Consider the following 21155-nt stretch of genomic DNA (forward strand, 5'->3'; position numbering starts at 1 on the left):
CTGTAAGTCCTGCTCAATGAGAGACAGTTGACTCTGTTGTTCCTTAGCAGCTGAACGCAACCTCTGGATCTTTGTGTCCAGTGCTGGGCTCTCCACACTCCCACGAAGCATGCTCAGACGACGCGCTGTCTCATTCAAGATCTGATCAAATCGCTCCAGTGGCACACTCCCATCTGGTGCGGACATTCAAAAGAAAGAACAGATGGAGAAAGAATAGACAGTGGTTTCAGGAGTTTCTGTTTTATGGACTTATGGTTTTAAATCAGTGACTCAAATGATGGATCAGCCTACATGATGACCTAATTCTAATAATTTGGTCATTATATTCTCAAGAACATGTTGACCACAAAGTGCCAGATCCCTACTGTTCTAGTTAATTCTGCATATTGTACAATACACAATAGAATAAGTGGGTTTGAATGAATAGGTGAGACAATACTGGGCCAGAAATACACAGCTGAATTATTTTAATGCACTGAAATGTCCACAAGAAAATGTTCCTGGTCTTATAAACAGCACTACTTACCAATCTTGCTGATTAACTCAGTTAATGTAACAGAATAGGCTTCTAATTGGAGCTTGGCTGCTTCCATGTCTTCCTTTGTGTTAGTCAGGGTCAGCTCGGGCTGGGAATAAGAAGGGGTACTTTAGAAACAAGCTGCACACAGGAAGTATAGATCAATATGCATAGCTCCTGCTGTTCAAATGTATATGTGGCTGTGTTACGTACCTCTGAGGTGATCCGGGAGTTTGCTCTGTCAGTTAGCATCTCCTGCTTAGCCAGCTGCTGTAAAGCAGAGTCTATATGGGAGTTAAGGTGAGCAGATGCAGTTCTGGTATGCTTAGCCTGAGTCAGAATGGCCTTGGATTCCTGCACACAAGCAGAAAGAAAAAAGAGATGGTTGATTGCTTACAGAAGAAAACAAATTACCAAAGTTATTGCATTTCATCTCGAGGAGACATGAATGACCAAATATCATGACAATCCATCTAACAGTCATTGAGACAGTTCAGTCAATATGATTTATCATCTTGAATGGTATTGAGCATGAATTTCTGTGCTAAAATTTGTACCAATCCATTTTGTAGAGATAGTGATATTTCATTGGATAAACTGAACTTTGACCTGCAAGTCATTAGGACTGATCTTCTGGGGACCATGATGCTTGTCCAAAATTTCATGGCAATCTAATAACTGTCAAGACAATTAACAAAAAACCAAAATGTAAACCTCACAGCAGAGTAAGTCTACCATTAAAGTAACTAGGCTTCTTCCTCTGGGGACCATGTCTGTCAAAACAAAATTTCATTGCAATCCACCAATAACTGTTGAGATATTTCAGTGTGGAACAAAGTAGATGACTGACTTATGAAATGACAATGTGTCTCTAAAACTGCTTGGCTAGCTTAGTGAATAAAAACAAACACACATACCTTTGCTACAGAATGTGCTGTTTTTTCTGCCTCTTTTGTGATGTTGTTGGAGAGGCTGGAGTTTTCCTGAGCTGGTTTTAGCATCTTCTCGATCTGCGAAATCCTTTTCCTAACATCAACCAGAACCTTTTCCTTCAGGGGTTTCTCCTTCTTCATTGCAGCCATGGTCTGGGCCTGCTGACGGGGCCACTCCCTCACCATGTCTGAGTGGAAATTGGGAAGAAGGCAAGCAGGTATGTTTAATCTACTTACTGAATTTTCTAACAATTGTACTGACACTCTTCATCTATTACCTGCTTGTTTGCTTTTAGTATCTGCTTTACTATTTCAGTGATAGTCTGAGCAGGCAAACTAGTTAAGGGTCTCTTCGTGTATCACAAAATGTCAACATTTCATTAAAGAAACTGGTGCTGTAAAAATTCTTAAAACATTCCATTTCATCACATTTTCTACATAAGATGCTTCTGGATTCAAAACATGACAAGTAGGTCTAAACATCACAATGGTGATGACATATTTATTATACAGTAGTAATATCTGAGCCTGGAGCTCTTACGGCATGTTTGTTTTCAGTCTCAGTACTTGACATTTCAATTTGAGGAGAACAATTTATTTGGCTGTTCAACAAAAACAGCAATGCAAGACAGATGGTAAAGACAGTCAAAAGGATTAACAACTTAGAAAAAGACTCACTTTTTAGTTGTCTGTGCAGGACAGTGGCTTCTGATTCGACAATGACAAAGCCACAACCTTTGCTCCCTGAGCTTGAGTTTGCAGCTTCAAGAAGAGGCATGGAAGGATGAAATATGACCTCAGTGAAGTCAGGTGTATACAAAGCATGCAATAACAGGTAAAAGCTTAATGTAGTGTAAACTGGTGGGAGGGTAGCATTTGGTCAGTTAAACTTTTACAGCAGTGCTAGCGGCTGTGTGAGACAGCACTTTGTTAAAGTGGTGCTTTGAACTAATTGCTGACATCAACGTGCTAACAATGTTAATGCTACTATTTTAATGTTTAGCAGATATAATTTTTTTACTATGTTCCCCAGCTTAGTTTAGCATGACTGCTAGCATTTGATAATTAGCAATAAGCAGCTGAGACTGATCTGACTGTCATAGGTTTTGCTGGTATTTGATCGCTGTATTACTGAACACAATTACATTTTGATCTGTTGATGGTCCTAGATGAAACTTTAGGTGCTATCAAATATTTTTCAGCTCCCCCTGGGTGGAGCATACAAATCTGTACTGCCAAGTATTATGTACATATATCCAATACTTGTTGAGACATTTTATTTTAACCCACAAATGTTGATATCTTGATGACTGTACAAAAAAAAGTCAGGATTCATCCTCTGGGAACTTTGAATGCCTGTACAAAAATTCATGGAGAGCCATTCAACAGTTGTTCAGATATGGACTGACCAAGTTATAAACTAACCAACCAACAAACAAACATTACCATATATAGTAGTATAAAGTCATGCTGCTATCATGGCTAATGCATTAAGCAATAAAAAGAAAATTCAACACAATATTGCAGCAGTAAATGTAGTCACCTCAGTGATGTCATCCCCCATCTCCAGGTTTTTACTGGTGGTTTCCTTTACAGCCTCCATCTCATCTCTGATCTTACTGATGAGCTCGTCTTTGGTCTGAATTTGCCGGTCCAACTCTTTTGTCTGTTTTAGCAGGTCCTTGGCCCACTAAACAGAAAGCAGAGATTCACAAACTCAGTGCTTCGGTTAAAACAACTTCATTTACCACTTCTGCAAAACCTGCATTCAGCCATTTACAGAAGGCACATTAGCCTATTTTGGTGTAATTTTCCAGTATTTTGTCTGCTCAGAGATGCTGCAGTGGTTAATCACCCTCCTCTTGAACAACACAAAACCCCAATGAGCAGCAAATCCTGCCAGAATCTTCTCTCTTGTGCCTACTCAGTGTCCCCCTCTCCTTGCCAAATGTTAAATCAAGAAAATAAAATGAAGTGGTGTTAACTACCCACTCTTCATAAAATGAAAGATGCTTGTATCTCCACATGAGCCTAGTTAAATGACCTGGAGTGGTTTCTTATGTAAAATGTGTAGCTATCATACCAGCTCTAACTAGACTAAATGATTCACTCATAACATGCAACATAATAATTCTTCACGTTCCATTGGTATCCTGCAGGTGCTGTTCAAACTGACCTCTATTGTATGGTTGGTTGGTTGTGTTTGGTTGAGCTGTGTTTGTTCAGGCTGCGGTGATGGGCTGGCATCTGTCAGAGCCAACTGATGAAAGGATGATGTGATGTTACCCAGGGCAAGCTTTAAACCAGCAGCTTCCTCCTCCAGGGCCAGCTGTTTGGCTACAGTGTCATTCACCTGCGATGTCATGTTCTGCTTCTGCTGCTGCATTTGTGCTATTCTGATGTGAAAGCAGCAGAAAGTAGAGAAACTGTAGTAAAGAATATAATAGCCACTTTTTAAAAATGATGTTGTAATGCATAATTAATGCATAATAATTAATATCGGTATGTCTTCTGTACATTTGATAGTGTTAGGATGATGAAAAGACATACGCTGCTACAGACTAAGAGTCCCACACATATTTCACATCATTCTGCACATACGGTGTCATATCACAGGTTATTTGAAAACTATTTTGCGGTTCCATACTGAAATTGATATAAATAAATCTAGAAACAAGACAATGGGACTTGTTATAAGTGCACAAAGAGACGGCAACATTATGCAAAGAAGGCATGATGAATTCATGAAGGGTGTTAGGCAGGTGCGGTAGATGTTAAAACGCAGTTTTATCACCTCCACAGTTGTGATGATAGTCAGTCTGTTTCATTAGAGCACACACACACACACACACACACACACACACACGGATACAGATGTCAACACGGCTTGTATACAGCCTGTGAAAAGTATCTGCTCTGTAGTGCACAGGAGACAGAATGTTTGGTGACGCAGACATAAAGTTTGAGAACCATCAGTTTAATCTTTAAAAAGTAACTTAATCCCCTGTGAAAATCTTGTTTGTGTTGTGCTGACCTCCAGTGAAGGGTACTGCAGAAGCACTGACATACTGGGTGCGATAACTGGAGCAGCAGGGTGGACACATGCAGCAGCGATGCTGGTGAAACTGGCTCAAAGCAACTTCAACATATTTCATATGCTTATCATATACTTTTTATAAAATGTCAGTCTGAAAAACGTGTTAACTATCACTGTTAAATAAATGTAGTGGAGTAAAAAGTTTCTAGCAGAAATATGAAGCAGCAGAAAATGTTGTAGTATAGTGTCACACTGTTTTTACTGCCACCGAATATAAACAGAGATACAGTTAATAATGAAAACGTATAAGTTATTTTAAGTGTTAGCACAAATAAGTAGGATTCTGATAAGAACAGTCAAATAGTATTAAAGATACTAGGGCCCACTAATATGGGATTATTTTTGGTGACAGTTTGAACCCTTTTGTCATTTTTGTGACTGGATAGCTTTCCTGCCTATAAAATGCAGCTGATCTGCTTAAGTAGCAACATGTAGGAAAATATGTGTGGGAAATGTAATTTTATGCAGCCCATCTGGGCATAAACTGCTCACTTTACATCCTATAAAATGACACAAACACACACATACTCATACACAGACACACACACACTGTCATACAACAGTGCCCTAAAGATTAGCTGAACTCTCCTGAACCAAGCTGACTACAGTTAGAAGGGGGTAATCAATTTTGAGTTCCTCGCTTCTGCTCTCATCATGGCCAGCGGAGGGCTTTTTGCATCATTCTGTCTAGCATTCTGGATAATCCTCAGAGCAATCACACGCTAGGAGATGCAGCAAGTGTGCGGCAAATCCAAGAAAGCAATAGGCTTACAGTGGAGAGAAGCTGTCCCCCTGTGGCTAAATGTCTTACTCTTAAACTCCACTGTGCTTTAAAAGACTGCTGTGAGAAAGAGGACCTTGAGCTGTAATACAGGGCTAGGTGCACTTTGTCAGAAACATACTGCAAAAGCACAATAATCCAGGGAGTCATGTAGCTTGTTGGAGTTTGCAATAAAGTATGCTTCATGTGAGTGGGATACATTCATCCTGCTTGTGCTTGTCTGTGTGGGCGTGTGTTTGGGTTTGCTTGTTGTGCTTACTGCCCCGTCAGGTTCCTGATGTACTCCTCTGTGGAGTTGTCCTGCAGTAGATCCATCAGGAAACCAAAGGTCTGCTTTGAGGCGCTTACCGCCCGGCCGGCTATGGCCTCAATGTTATCTGCCATTTCTCTGTGACTACAAGGCAGGAAAAAGGGAAAACAAAGTGAGAGGAGTAAATAGTGAGTAAGGTAGAATAACAGACCATTATAACTGCCTGAGGAGAGATGAAATAGATTTCAGCATCAATGACCTCAACTCACTGGCTCCCCAGTCCAGAGTTCTGTAACTACCACATAATAGTGCTGCATACACTGAGCAGCCAAAGGCATCGGTTCACGGTGGCCTAAGTAGAATGTAAGTGACAAGCTTAAAAGAAGGAAGCCAGGAGAAATAAGTTCCACAGATTACTGTGGTCTTTGCTCATAATTGGCCACTAGAAGTGCACTGCCTTGACCTGGCTTACCTTTTCATTAAGACGTGTGAATCATTGACCATAATGTTCCATTTGGTAGGTCCTGACACCAACTCAAAAGGAATGATCTATGAAAAAGGTAGAGAAGGAAAGAAACATGCTGAGCAGGTCTGAGAAGTTGAAAAAAAATACATGTCTGGCCTGGATGAGACTTTAAACTGTGCTGGCATGTTTAATTAAATCATGTGTAATAAAGTTTCCATCTAATAATTGAGGGATTTTCACACTACAGCTGAATGGAGGGCTTTTTAATGACTCAGTGCTGTTTGCTCAGAGAATTGTGGATTGGTGTGAAAGCTGTTAGAAAAACCTGGGTCCAGAAAAGCAGTCGTGAGTCTGCTTCAAAATGCCGGTCTGGGCATTGTTTTAAATTTCCAAAAAATAAAACTCATCTAATAAACCTCTCCAGTTAAATATACATAAACAAACAGGTTCAAAGCAGGGGCATATGGAACCCCCCTCCCCCTCTGAATAAATCCCCTTAGGTTTTATCCTGATAAATGTAATGTGTACACAGTCAAATGCAGACTCATTCCCTGGTGACACCTAATTTGAGAAAATGCAAATAAAAATATGAAAACTGAATCACCTGCCACACTAGCATTTTTCTTCTTCACTTTGGGGGCCGCTTTGCTTATTAATATAGAATTAAATTGCTGCTGTTTCAGGCTTACCAAGTGATAAGGGCTATGGAGGAACAGTATATCTCTGTACACACACAGACATACAACCAGAAGCAGACAACTATATATTGGCAAAACAAGTTTTCTCATCTCCCTGAACCTAAATAACATGGTAGCAGTATCCATAAAAGATTCCTAGAAATGCTGTAGAGAGATGGTGAAAAGCCTTGTGGTGGGTGAAGTATGAGCTGTTAATTTTAGCATCCATCGAATAGTCTTTGGATTTTCCTTTGGAGGCAGGTGTTTGCCAGTAGGAGGGTTGTTGGGGTTGAACGGTGGGGGTAAGATAATGTATATTGTTTTGCTATGGGGGATATCTGTGGATCAATACAACAGATCTCCCCCAACAGCAGTAAATTACATCACTCCAAGGACAAGAAGCCAGTGATGTTACATACTGTACAGTATCAATACGCCTGTGGAATACATTATAGCTTCTAGACAATTCTAAACAATGATACACATACAAAAGAACACACAAGTTTAGAATATGTTTGATTTGCCTACCATATTGTCCAGGTCCAGTGTTGCCTGCTTGAGCTGTTTCTGAGATGCTCTGATCATGAACACAGTCTCTGTGAAGGTTTGACACACACTTCTGCTTCCTTCATTCTTCCTCCTCTCCTTCCCCTCTTTCTTTGTCATGCTGATGCTGCAGTTCAAAGCAGATGTAATAACCTGCAGCTGGGCTAAGAGTTTGCCTGTAGAAGCTTCCAGCAAGGAAAATTGTTTTATGAAGGCTTCCCGTGCCTCTGGAAGAACAAAGAGCAGCAAAGCAAATAAAACCACCTTAAGTTTTTTCACAGATTACTTCACCAAGCTTATTCTTCCAATTCTGCTGCTGTTTTAACACATATCTCTCATTTACTGTGCGAATTCAGACTCTTATCTTTCCTACTTGTTTGCAGTCATACTGGACTGTGTCCAGATGTTAACACTTTTGTCAGAATCAGAATCTGCTTTATTGGCCAGGTGTGTCGGACACACGAGGAATTTGACTCTGGTACATCGGCTCTCAATGTGCATGTACATATCCCAGTCTTACTTTGCATTCTACGCAGTTTTAGTACAATACAGAAAGTTTTCAGATTTCTTACTTTTTGTACACTTTATTAGAGTGTAGACTTGTTTATGAATAGATACACAGGAAATTGTTTTAAGAAAAGCTTTGTACACTTAGTCCTATTCTTCCAACAACACAATCGAGTGTGCAAAAAATGAAGGGATCCAAACATGTTTTGAAGCCAAAGGACATCTGGATCTGTTGCCTCATTTGTGGCATATTTAGCTGGTTTTCTGTCTTTGTGTCTTATAAAATGAGAGAGAGTGTGTGTGTGTGTGTCCTAGTGGTTTTATCTCTGTGCGCTCACACAGGACTCTGTTGCCCACACACACTCATTAAGTCATTATTGGGCCACCCAGTTTCTTATAAAGCGTGGCTAGTATGTCTATAAGTATGCTGGTGTTGGGAGGGTGATTGTTAGACAAGTATTATTGTGATTGCCACTATAATCATTAGAGATGCACCGCCTGTCATATAAACAGGGATTAACAGGGTCACATGGCTCCTTGTTCCATATTGTTATGATTTGTCTCCATTTGGCCTGTGCAGCTGAGCCTGTAAGCCCTTCCCCTCCAAAGATAATGAGGATATATCAGCATTGTGTTAAAGTAATTGGGAGAGGTTTGTAGTATTGCCTGCATCCTGATTTAATCACTTTGTTGCTTTGCATCTGTAACAACGTCACACGCACAGAGCAACAGGCCATTTGTAGAACGCTGGAGGTGGTGTCAAATTTCTTAGCCATGCTTGCTGGTCTTGTATGTACTGATATTGCATGTTATCATCTCCCAGCCAAAATGTGTCACAATAGAGTGGCACATAAAAGAGCTTCATGTTTCACAAAGCAAAGGCTGCCAAGTGTCTATTCAGATGTCATGACCACAGAGAAAACATTAAAAGGAGTGACAGGCCCAGTGGAATTATCTTGGCTTCTGGCTGCTGTTACCTTGGAAGGCCAGAAAATCCTCCAGAGCATTGGGTAGAGTATCCTCCCTCTGGTGCTCATGCTCATAAAGCCTGGCCATGTGATACTTCAGCAGGTGGTGTTGTCGCCCAAATCCACCTCGGCAATCAAAGTGAGCCGACAGCTTCTCCAAATCCTGCAGGCGAGTCCTCAGCTTTTCTACCTGTAATGGCACCAAGATTGATCACTGATGGTGTCAATGAGAACACAGATTTTGGAGAACAAAAAACAGATGCCTGTGACAAGAAATACCAAAACAAAATATCTATCCATTCAGATCTGAATTTATTTGTTCAGACATAAGGATTTAGATATGACTCTGATTCTTGATACACCATAACAACAAAATGTAGTATTTCAACAAAAGCAATGAATAAATGAATACCAACTACAGGATAGGGATAAAATATGGTTTTCATATCTGCATCCACTCGTACCACTCTGTGCATAGCATGTAGGAAAGAGGAGAGCATTTCAGGAGATAACTAGATTTGACTTCTTACTGAAGTTGAGGTGTGAAAATGGAACGATAGTGATGTGATTGACACCAGTCTGTTGACCCTGGCAGTTAAATGATGCAGATTTATACAAAGAGCAGATAACCTCGCTGTGATGATGCCTCTTTTTCAACCCAATATACATGTTGTACCTACTGCGAATGTGCTTAGTTATCAAGTGTTTTTCTGGTAGTAGAAATATCTGTGATTGCTTATTGAATTAGTTGGCAACCAAGCTCACAGCTTCAGTCAAATCATTTTAACACCAGTTAAAATGCATGCTATATAAAAAATAGAGTCCTCCTCTGCAGTGATTCATTTTTTCCCCTGGAACAAATACCATATATCTTTTTCATTACTTTATCCCATTCGTTATTTTTGCTTTCCAGTTTCTTTTTAATATCTTCTTTGATCATCGATCACACATCTCTGTCTTTTTCAGCCTTGTCTCTTTGTGCTCGTTAGTCTTCTTCCTTCCTTTGTGTAAGCCAGAGGAAAATGTGAGCAGAAAGATAGAGAGTGGGAGAGGCAGAAAGGGAGAGCTGAGGGAGACTGAGGACAGTGAGAGTAATTGCAAGTGTTCAGAGCAGACAAGGCTTGGGATGTTCACTGAATTGCTAACACTGGAATTCACACCATGCATTCACCCAGGTACAAGCTGGAGTGAAGAGAACACATAGCTACTTTAGATGGAACAAGAATATGTACAGAGAAAAGACTGAATATGTCGACAGCACTGGATTGGCCTCAGAAGGCAAATCCAGGGACGGCACCTTGGCATGCAGGCATGGATCACAACAAATCAAAAGGGACAGAAAAGAGCTGCACAGCAGATCATTAGGACATGCCACATTACCATTTACTTGCAATCTACCACTACAAAAGAGACATATAGCTGTCATGTGAATCTACAAAGGCAGGATGTGCTGGAGGACTGTGCTATTTCAAGAACAAATGGCATCTCATAATAGCAAGACACAATCCATACTTGATGTAGGTATAAATATGTGCAACAATATGTGCTGCAAACACATATTTATAAACCTGAAGAGGACCATGGAGAAAAATTGAGAAAGATGAGTAGAATACATTTTTATAGTAGAGGCATAAGTACAAATACTGAAGTAATGTTTTCTACCGTTTTAAGATGCAGACTTAAATTTAGCATTTTGTTTAATGCCAGACTTTTCCCTGTTATACTTCATTAGTTTAGTACAGTTGGAGATACCTGTGAGTCTGTGCAAGGCACAAGTGCATAGACATACAAGCAAAAAACATTTGTGCTGATGCTAACTGATTAGTTGATCAGTATAAAATTATTTTACAACTTGCTAATAGATTAAACATTACAATCATTTATCAAAAATACTAAACATTCACTGATACAGTATCACCTTCTCAAAAGCAGTGATTTACTCCTTTTTTTTTTTTACCTGTGTAAACTTGCAGTTATGCACTTTATGCATCTTATATACAACTCTATGAAATTTAGAAACAAAAGAATAATCAATGATGAAAATACATGCAGCCCTAAAGTATACCATAAGCTTAAAATATGATGTGGACCTATGGTTTTAATGCTACTCGAATGTGTGTAAAGTTTAGCAGACAGCTAGCCCAACATCTTAAACAGGGAATGATCTTTATTTTTATATTAACAATTTTAGCTTAAAATGGCTGCCTATATGTGAAAAGCATCTTTCAATATAGGATTATCACCCGCCTGTTGTTTCCTCTTAGCTCTGTGCAGCAATTTCAGCATATTTCATTCAGTTGGTTTTGTTTGTTTTCAGGTGCTGCCCAACACCAAACTGCAGACAAGGTTGGCGACTATCTGGCGAAGACTGTGAAATATCTAGCAGCTAAACAGCAAGATACTGTATGTATTCAGTCATACTGCTTCTTGCAGTCACCAGGGCTAACGTTAAGCTAGATGTTGGCCGTCAATAAATACTGACACAGTGTCACCTTTTAAAATTCGGCATGTTAAATACAGTAGATGTGACATGTGGGAGTGGAGGCTTTGGAGTTCTTTACAGTCATTTAATATAACTTGTTTATTTTGCTGTTGCATAATTAGTAAAGTAAAAAATACTTTTTAAAATTTTTACTTATGCTTCTGTACAGTATAAATAGCAATAACATGCTTACAAGTTCACCATATCAACTTAAACAGCTTGTTTCTGCAGCCCCATTCCTCAAAATGCAGCAATGGCAGGGTTATAGTCACTTTTAAAAATCCAGATTTTCATTCCTCTGAATGGCAGTTCTCACACACACACACACACACACACACACACACACAAACAACTATAAACTCACCTGTTTCTTGACAAGGCCATAGCAAAGTGGGCATTCCTCACACTGGTGTGTGGCTCTGTTGTGGAAATAGTTTAACTCACATTTGTCACATTTGTAACCCACAAAACCCGGGCGACACTGGCAGGTACCGTTACTGTGACACTGCATGGAAATGGATCCCATAGGGTCACAGTTACACGCTGAGAGAGGACAGGGCAGCGGGGGGGGGGAACACACAGTGACAGCAAAGATAAACATTTAAAGAGTCAGAAATGCCTTCATGTGTGATCTGTATTAGAGGATTGGAGATTGGTACATCATGTAGTTGTGATGCCTGAAGTACAGTCTTGTACCTCTGCAACCTCGTGATGAGAATCCAAAGAAGCCCACACGGCAAAAATCGCACAGTCTCCCCTCCACTCCTGCAGAACACACACACTGCCCTGTGACTGGATGGCATGCGGTGGACAATGATCCAATTGGATTACATTTGCACCTAGGGTAGGTAAGAAAATACGATGTTAATTACAGGTTCAGCATGTAAGTTCTGTTATAATATATTTTTTTATATCGATCCACTGTGAATCGCACTGGGGATCCATTTACCTTTCACATCCTATGCCTGGTTGGAGGTTGAAGAAGCCAACTTCACAGTTACTGCAATCCCAGCCAGTCACATGACTGAGGCACTGACAGTTTCCTGTCTGAGGGTGGCAGTCCATTGCAGGCCCAGATGTTCCAGCAGGACTGCAGCTGCAGGCTTGAGAAAACAAATAAAACAATTTAATTATTGAAACAAACATTACATTACACAGTTGAAAGTTTATATTTTGCTCATGTATCACCTTGGCATGAAGGACTTTTTATTGATTTAGTCCCAGAATGCTTAAGGGAAAATGGAAGGAAATGACAGACAGTACCAAGGAGAGTTGTGGATCCCTCCCTCACATTTTTCTGTGAAAAAAAATTCAGCCTGGTGCTTACAGGCAGAATCGAAGTATCGTACGTATGAACACATCACAGCTATTACTCTCTGGGTCTCTGTCTACCTTTTCTAACATTGAGTTTGATTCACTTACACTTATTTAAATCTGCCAATCTGATGCATCTCTTTTTTCTTTCTTTCTTTTTGGAATGCTTCTTGACTCACAGCCCTTGACTTGCCCCATTTTCAGCTTTTGCCTTTCAAGAGGAGTGCTATACTTGTCAAATCTGAACTCTATAATTGATTAGTCAAGTCCATTTGTATGCACCATTTCCTGTGATCCCAAGGTCATGTAGTCTTTAATGGGCTTTGTCCCATATATTGACTATCACTTAAATCTACCTATTCTGTGGTAACAGAACAGAACAGAGTTTTCTCATCACATCCCAGAATTTATGGATCCACAAATCTATTTTTGACTCAAACCTTTAACTGCTTTTCTAATTCTCTGAAAAATCTATTTTCAATGTTCAACATGTGCACTTCACGATTCGACTACTGGTTTCCACATCATTCCTCTGTCTTTAACACTGAGAAACTTTGTCTCTTCAGCAGATGAATGTGAAAATAGCCACCTAGTGTCAATCTCTGCACATACAGATTCCTTGTTCTGCACAGTGGAGGTCAAACATCCAAGAAACACAAACACGTTTTTGAACACAGGGATTGTCTTTCAGAAAAAAAACTTCTTTTTTACATCAGTAAATTACAATCTCAAACAATGTTCCATCCAAGTTCCTCCTGAGTTACTCACGCTTGCACTTCTGGCCAGATGTCTGCTTTAAGGCGTCACCGTAGAAACCCCGCTGGCAGTGCTGACAGCTGTTGCCTTCTGTGTGTCCCAGACATTTTAGACATCGCCCAGTAATGTGGTCACATATTCCCACCGCGTTCAAGTCCACATTGCCATTACAGTCACATCTCATACACGGTCGAACCTCCCCAGATTGTCCCAGGGGGTCACCATAGTAACCATCTTCACACATCTGACAGCGCATCCCTACGCAACGAGAAAGGTGAAAGAGGTGATCAGGAATTACATGAACTAGAACAATTTGGAAGTCATTCACATATATCGCCTCAGCATCTGTTATGAGTAAATTAAAAACTTCTATCAGATATGTGAATCTCACTTGGTATTGTAGAAAGAGCTGCTTTAAAGCAACAGCCTCGATTTCAAGCTCTTGTGGAAATGTTTTTATCATAGTGTTCTTGACATAAAGCTCACTACGACTGTGTGGTGCCATACAAATTATTTTACATGGTCAGTGTTTCATCTCACCTCTCTGTCCTGTAGGGCAGTTTGTGCAGACCACCTGGCCTGTCTCTACAATTTGCGTGCAGCTGGTATGGTCCGGACAAGGGCAAGGCTGACAATCACCAGGTGTGCCAATCAAAGCGTTTCCATAGTAACCATCCAGACAGTGCTCACAGGTCATCCCAGTGGTGAAGTCTGAGCACTCACACACACCTGAAACAAGAGAGAGGAGCGTAACCTGCTTATCTATGTCGCTGCCTTTCACACTTTAGGTTTGACCACAGAGGTGTTTTCCACATCACCAGCAGAGTGTGCTGTGTCTCTAACCACAACTCTGACAAGCCACTCCACACAGATATCGACTCCACAGCCCAATCTGGTAAGAAAACATTCCCAAAGCCCACCGTGGAGAGCAGAAGACAACTAAATTCACCCTGGCTATAATTGCTTTGGGAAATATAACAGCCAAATGCAGTCTGAATGCCTTCTAGAAATAAAGCAATTTGCCTGTTGTCCTAAAAACCAACTGTTGTTTCCAAAGCCTTAGAAAAACAACTCAGTTTCAAACCAATTAAAGGGATTTGTTCATGTACAGCATGTGTTAATATACATGTATACACACTAAATCCCCGATTTCAGATTTTCACCCTTTACTGCGCCATATTTCAAACATGATAACATGATAATCAGACAAAATATCTACGAAGCTAAGACATTGACATCATATCAGAGTGGATTGTATAACTGTAACAGCATAAACACTCAGAGCAAGACAAGCCTGTCTCCTTCTGCAGTTCAGTGACCTGCAGTGGCTTTAACGTCATAGGCTGCTATGACAGGACCCACATACACCCTCAAAACTTCCTCTGTGCCTACCTAATTTGTGCAGCGGCAACTTCTGTAATGAAACCCTGCAAATTTGACATAATATAATGTGGCATTCTAATTTAATAACTGGCTGACTGAAGATTACAGAGTACCACAAAGTAATAAGTGTTCACATTTTTGGAAAATCACAAAGAAAAAAGCAACTGCTGGGATGCGTACAAAGTTAAATTCATCATAAAATTACAATGAGCAGATATACATTAAATTTTAATCAAAATCTATGCACTTTTGCCTGTAATAAAATAGCTGCTTATGTGCTGCCGTCTTTAGGTGCAAGAAGATATTTAGCATTCCCTCTGCACTGTATGATGTTTTGCTTTTAGCTGAATATCAGAGAACTCGTATATTTGAATTATTTTTAAAATTTCTCAGACAACTTCAGCTTGGTTTGATAACAATAATTACGCTGATTTTCTAGAAAACACCAATAAGATATTGATGCATAGCAAATAGTCTGTGGGCTCGTGCTCTTACAGAGTCCTCATTAAAATTTCCCATCACTCCCTCATAGCCTACAGTGTGATTCAGTAAGAAACTCTCTGCTGTGCATTTTGAAATCAGCTCACGACACTGAAAATTGGAGTAAAGAAATTTCTGACTCTGAGGCCACTGCAAGCAATTTCAACCAACACTAAATAAAGCCCTGTTAACTTCAGAACTGTAAGTCAAGTATATGAGATAGAATAATGACTGCCAAGCTAAACTAATCCCGTAGCCATTTGTGGGAACAATTATTCCATTGCCTGATGAAGTGTATACTTCTGGATAAATATCATTAGTTCTTTGGTTAGGTGATAACACATGACTTCCAAGCATGTAGTGCCAGTCATTTAAACAGAGTATTTAGTAATAATGATTGTTCCTAGCACAAAGGAGTGAATCTTTCTTGAATTTCACAATGCATTACAATGACACTGATAGTGTGCAGTGTCAATTCCCAATGAGCCATAGCAAATTTAATGGCAGCAGAAATGTGCTGACTTTACTGAGTGTGAAGATGACTGAGCCTGATATGAGGCAGTAAGAGCCACTGGGGGCCTCCTCAACACTATTGTCATTCCATCAGCTTCTCGGAAAAGCTAACATCATGCACTGCAAACTGTGGCGGAATGGCAGGGCCGCTTTTTACATGATATTCCTCGTTGTCATACTAATCATGATTACCTCATAACACCACTGAAGAGTCATTTTTTTTCAATGAATCGTTCAGCCTTAATGAACTGAAATGACTGTGAAGCATCTCATGTAGCTGCACACAACGGATCCTTTGACAGATCCACGCTATTCTGCTGTCTCCCTTTCCCTCTTTCAGCTATGAAGAGCTTCAGCGTTCTGCTCTCCACCTGAACTCGGCTTGTCTGTTCTGTGATGGTAAGGCAGTATTTCTACATGGGAAACCAGCAGGATGGAATTGTTTTTTGTTGTTGTTGTTGTTGTTGTTTTTGACTAGGAGCTCTGAATCACCTACACATCACACTCCAAAGAGTACTCATTCTACCTGTGCCTTCACTGTGATCCTCAGCTCCTCATTGTACTCTCGCTATAGAACTACACACACATTCAGGACTAATGCACTTCATTAAGGTAGCCACTTGTGGAGGATAGGAATACAACATTCTATTATAGCTACACAGACAGACAGACATTAGAGAACCAACAAATGGCTTTGCATTCCAGTAATTTTCTACATTTCTCTCCTGTCCAGTGTGTTTATCTCTATGCGACATTCTGCGCTCCTCTTGAACAACGTGATGAGAAGCTCTTCCAATAATAGTGGTTATCATGGCTTGCCGTAGCTTGTAATAGCGTTAACACCAGGTGGAGACAGAAAAGTGCAAAAGGAAAAATCAGGAGAAATGTGTATTTCTAAGTGTGTTTTTGTTTAGGAGAAGATCAGAGCCCGGCTCCCTTCTGTTATTACATTCATTCTGCACTATCCTGGGAGGTCTTTCTGACGGAGAAGAGCAACGTGTGAGGTCTGTGATGATATGTGAGCCCAGAAATACAAGTAAAACAAGTCACATGAGTTCAAAGCAACATGCAGCAACTGGTTTTATGTGACTGTTTAGGCCAGTTTTTGCTTTGCTCCATAGCAAATGCTTTTAAAGTGATTCTGGAAAAACAAAATAATTCTTGACTAAACCCAAACATTCATTTCTTGGATTTATTTTTTGCATAATATAAGCAAACTTACAACAAGAATGTGATGTCAAAAACACGAGCTTTTTAAGGCCTTCATATTTTCCTTGAGGCTTGTCTCCTTAGCCCGCTGGAACTTTAAAAAGCTTTGGGCTAAAGAGCTGTAGTTACTAATGCATGTGAAATCCTTGTTTTAATCAAGGAGAGACGGAAACAAAACAGAAAGACAGAGAGACAGAGAAAATGTTGTCTGCAGCTCCCAGGCCTTGAGGGTAGAAGTTGGGATATATCTGCTGCGAGACTGTTTGATGGTGTTCTCTAATTTAACACAGATATGCTGCCAGTGGCTGCTGCTGCAGATGTGGCTTGTCAGTCGAGTCTGAATGAGTGGACTGCCACAGAAAAGAAAAGGATGGTGGTGAAGGAAAAGAGGAGGGGCTATATATTCTCTCCAGCCCCTATATAATGTGCACAATATGGATGACTGGGGAAATGTGTTTTGTCGTACTGTGACTATGGAAAATAAATGCATAAATTTTAGTTTTGTGCATAAAGGCTGTCAGTGAAATTGTTATGGACAAGGCCCTGGGGAATCAGGGATGGGAATTCTAACTGCAATGGCTGTAGCTCATGTTGTCTCCCTAAAGCTCTGGGTCACCTAAGCCATTTATTGTGTGTTTTACTCTGATCAAAAAGCAATTCACCCATGAAACCGATCCAACAAGCTGCTAAAAATTACCCTAGATCGATTGTGTCTGAATATTTTTCAAGGCCGAGACTTTCTCTGGGACTTTAAATTGCACTTGTGACATGCGACAGGCATTAGATGGAGACAGAGGAATCAGTCTGGCTGTCAATCCACCACTTTGGTCCAGACTGAAATATCTCAACAATTATGAAACATTCACGATGCCCAGAGAATGAATCTTACTGACATCCGTGATCCCCTGAGTTTTCATCCAACATCTTTGATATGTACCCTGTGAAGTACCACAGTATCTACCAGCTGGATTGGTACAAATTACAGACATTTATAGTTTCAAGATCCCCTGAACCTTCCTCTAGTCCCACTATTAGGTTGACATTTAGGGTTTTAAGTGAAATGGACAACTGTTGAATATAGTGCCATGAAATTTGGCAGAGAGCTTCAGAGAGATTGTGTTTGGTCTCTTCATTCTTTCCCTGAGCACCATCATTAGGTCAAAATTTTTATTTGCCCATAGGACCAAAGCATCAGCCTTGGCTGTACTGTTTGTTTAGCAAGAATCAGCAAATGCTAGCATGCTGACATGCTTAACTAAAAATGTGAACATTGTAAGCATTATATGTACATGAGCTTGTTGGCACTGTGATTGTCAGTGTGAGCATGTTTAACATGCTGACACTAGCATTTAGGTCAAAGCACAAGTATTATACAGCCTCACAGAGCTGCTAGCATGGGTGGAGTCACTTTAATCAGTGGCAGTAGTACTGTAAGTACTTAGAAGCATCTTATTTGGGCCTAATCATGTACTGTAGTGAGACAGGTCTCATATGTGTCTCAATTCTTTTGGTTTGGTTCACTGAAACAAAAAACCTCAGTGTTGCCTTTGATTGTTTGTGGGTTTTGAAATATTAAATTGCAATTTTGTCAGTTCAGCCAACTAATATGTTTAATATGTTAATTATATCGTATTATGTAGCAATACGCCTATGATGATGACAATGGGAAATGTCACTATTTGTGAATTTTTTTTTATTAATATTGCTAAAGAACAATATATTGATTGGGCTAAAAGCATTTTAACTTCACATTCCAGTTCTTTCAATATATATCCTATACAAAAGCCTGTTGTGCCATCTTGTGATGCTTGTGTAGTCTTGTGTTGTGATGCGCTTGAAAGCATTAAAGGTTTGAAGACATAGATCAATGTGGATCTAAGCTATCTTTGTGTCTCTGGGTCCACGTCTACAGACAGACTGCAGTTGGATCATTTACTCAAAACACAGGCTTTGAGATTAACAACATTTTTATCACGTACACTGGATCTGTAATCTTGGTGTTATGAAGAGGTCCAGCTGCATTCTGCTGACCACAAGTACCTGAATGCAAATTGTGCATCTTCTCTATAAACCCCAGAATAAATGAGGTTTTGCTGTTCCTTGGTCTGTTTCATAACAGGATATGCTTATTTCCTACTTTGACATTTGTGCGGGGCCAAATTTTTGAATAATGCAGAGTGGTTTTGCATAGCTAAATGTCACAACTACTGCAGTCTGGCGGAGGAGGACAGGTAACAGAAGCCTATTTTGGGCTTGATCTGTGAAGGGGAATGATGACCAGGGGCTGCTGCAGTGGAATGCATCGAAGGCGGCTTAATAAAGGCCATCACCCAGTCTACGTGTCTCAATGCGTCAGTTAGGGTACAGATGACAATATAACCAAACATGCTGCTCATTACAATACTCAGTAAAATGGTAGGTTAAAATGGAGGATATTGTGAGTCAGTGTTTACCAACAAAGGGTTGCTTTAGAATGACACAGACAAAGGCAGGGCGTGCATTTCTCAAACATCTCTTTAAATGCCATCTTCAGCTCTCTAAGGCCATTAGTTAGAAAAATCTATGGGAGAAGGTTGAGGCAGACAAACAGATAGTGAGAGAAGCAGGCTATACACTGGCTTCTTCAACCACGTATAATCTCTCATGGGGGCTGTATTTGTTGCAGGCTAAACTCTCAGATGGACGGCTTGTATCAGAATGATGGAATTTGAGGAGCGACAGTGAGGGGAAGAGGAAGTGAGAAGAAGCAAAAAAAAAAGACAGATGTAGTCACTTAGAACGACTCCTACCATGTAATTACTCCTGCTGATCCTATTCAGCACGCTTTACTTATCTCCTCACAGCCAGTACATTTAGTTTGCACAAAAATAAACAGAAAGATAAACAATGAGCACACTCCGACTACCTGTCACACTGTCAGAGATCACTGATTTGAAAAGCTTTCAACATTCCTTGGATGTAATTAAAGGAAAACTTGGCACAACCAACCTGGAGGATCACTGTAATGAATGAAAATGAGGAAGTTTACCTTGCCTATCTGATAAGAACAGAAAACCTCTAGAAAACAACAAAACCACACATTGTGGAAAAAGTGTTCCACAACCTTCCACCTTGTTGGAGCTTGGTGATACAAGTCAAAGGCTTTAGAGAGATTATGATTGCAAAAAATAAATATTTGAGAAATCATAGCGCCAATGGGACACTTGGAACCTGATGACAATGCTGCTGATATTTAACAAGTAAACCATCTTAGTTCAGCATGCTAGCCCCTAATAATATGGTAATTAACACTAAACACAAAAGGAACGCCATTGGTTTTGTAGCATTGTAATAAACCTTTGACCTGACAATGGTAATGGATGAACAGCGATCACCAAAGTTGCTACAGTTCACAGATATCGGTGCCAAATTTCAAGGCAATCCATCAAAGAGTATCTCACTGAAAATCGCAATTGTCAACCTCATGGAGGCACTAGAGGAGAAATAGTTGTTAGGCTTCATGGAGGACCAGACAGAATGATGCTGCATATGCTAAAGCCACAGTCAAGCATGACTAAAAGGGACCAGTCAAAATCAAAGCAGCACAGGCCAAGACATCCTAAAAAACACTGGATCGTACATTTGTACTGTATGATGTAAATGCAAATAGAGCTTTACTTCATCAGACCCTCCATGCCTCCAGTCTGTATTAAAGACTCATAGATCCACACAAGACATTCCACAGCTATTTTCACAGAATTAGTAATACTACATATTAGCAGCAATTTGACTTTGAAGTACAGTATATGTGGGATCTTTTTTACTCAGAGACACACAGCCTTCTTCTGATGGCACTGGTCTCTGAAGATCTAAATGTGGTACACCATGGAGAATTAACACAGATCTATTAGGAGCCAGGATAAACAGCAGAGCTCTGTACCCTCAGTGCCCTAATGCTCAATATCCAGCAGAGACTACAGTATAAAGAGCATAATGTGTTTCATTTGTTTAAGTGATTAATGAGCGCTCCCCTATAGTGTAGCCTGCAGAGAAAAGTGTCTCCATTGAGACTATACATTGCAATCATCATCTCTCTCCTTCCTTGAGCTTATAAATGATGGCTTTTGTCCAATTGTATTGATGATATGCATGCAATTAACACAGTACTGCATACAGGCATGTCCATTCACGTGGTACACTGATGGAAATATGCCCAAAAATGTGAAAACTCATGTGCTACACACAGTTTTTGTATCTGAAGGACATATGTTTGGCTTCTTCAGCCCTGCTGTGTTTGT

General features: G+C 40.1%; 1 protein-coding gene across 1 annotated transcript in view; it reads right to left on the reverse strand.

Annotated features, from left to right (window-relative positions):
* Positions 1–2130: 2130 nt before the first annotated feature.
* Positions 2131–21155, reverse strand: part of lamc3 (laminin, gamma 3) — a 57782-nt gene continuing 38757 nt past the window's right edge. Inside the window, exons 9-20 of the mRNA XM_020619472.1 lie at positions 13834–14022; positions 13306–13551; positions 12173–12326; positions 11920–12062; positions 11588–11766; positions 8751–8931; positions 7249–7493; positions 6050–6126; positions 5587–5721; positions 3626–3845; positions 2993–3139; positions 2131–2211 (exon numbers count right to left, since the gene is read on the reverse strand). Coding sequence (XP_020475128.1) covers positions 2131–2211; positions 2993–3139; positions 3626–3845; positions 5587–5721; positions 6050–6126; positions 7249–7493; positions 8751–8931; positions 11588–11766; positions 11920–12062; positions 12173–12326; positions 13306–13551; positions 13834–14022 — 1997 coding nt within the window. The remainder of the gene's footprint in view (positions 2212–2992; positions 3140–3625; positions 3846–5586; positions 5722–6049; positions 6127–7248; positions 7494–8750; positions 8932–11587; positions 11767–11919; positions 12063–12172; positions 12327–13305; positions 13552–13833; positions 14023–21155) is intronic.

Source organism: Monopterus albus, unplaced genomic scaffold (genome assembly GCF_001952655.1).
Source record: "Monopterus albus unplaced genomic scaffold, M_albus_1.0 scaffold221.1, whole genome shotgun sequence".
In the NCBI taxonomy this organism is placed as follows: Eukaryota; Metazoa; Chordata; class Actinopteri; order Synbranchiformes; family Synbranchidae; genus Monopterus; species Monopterus albus.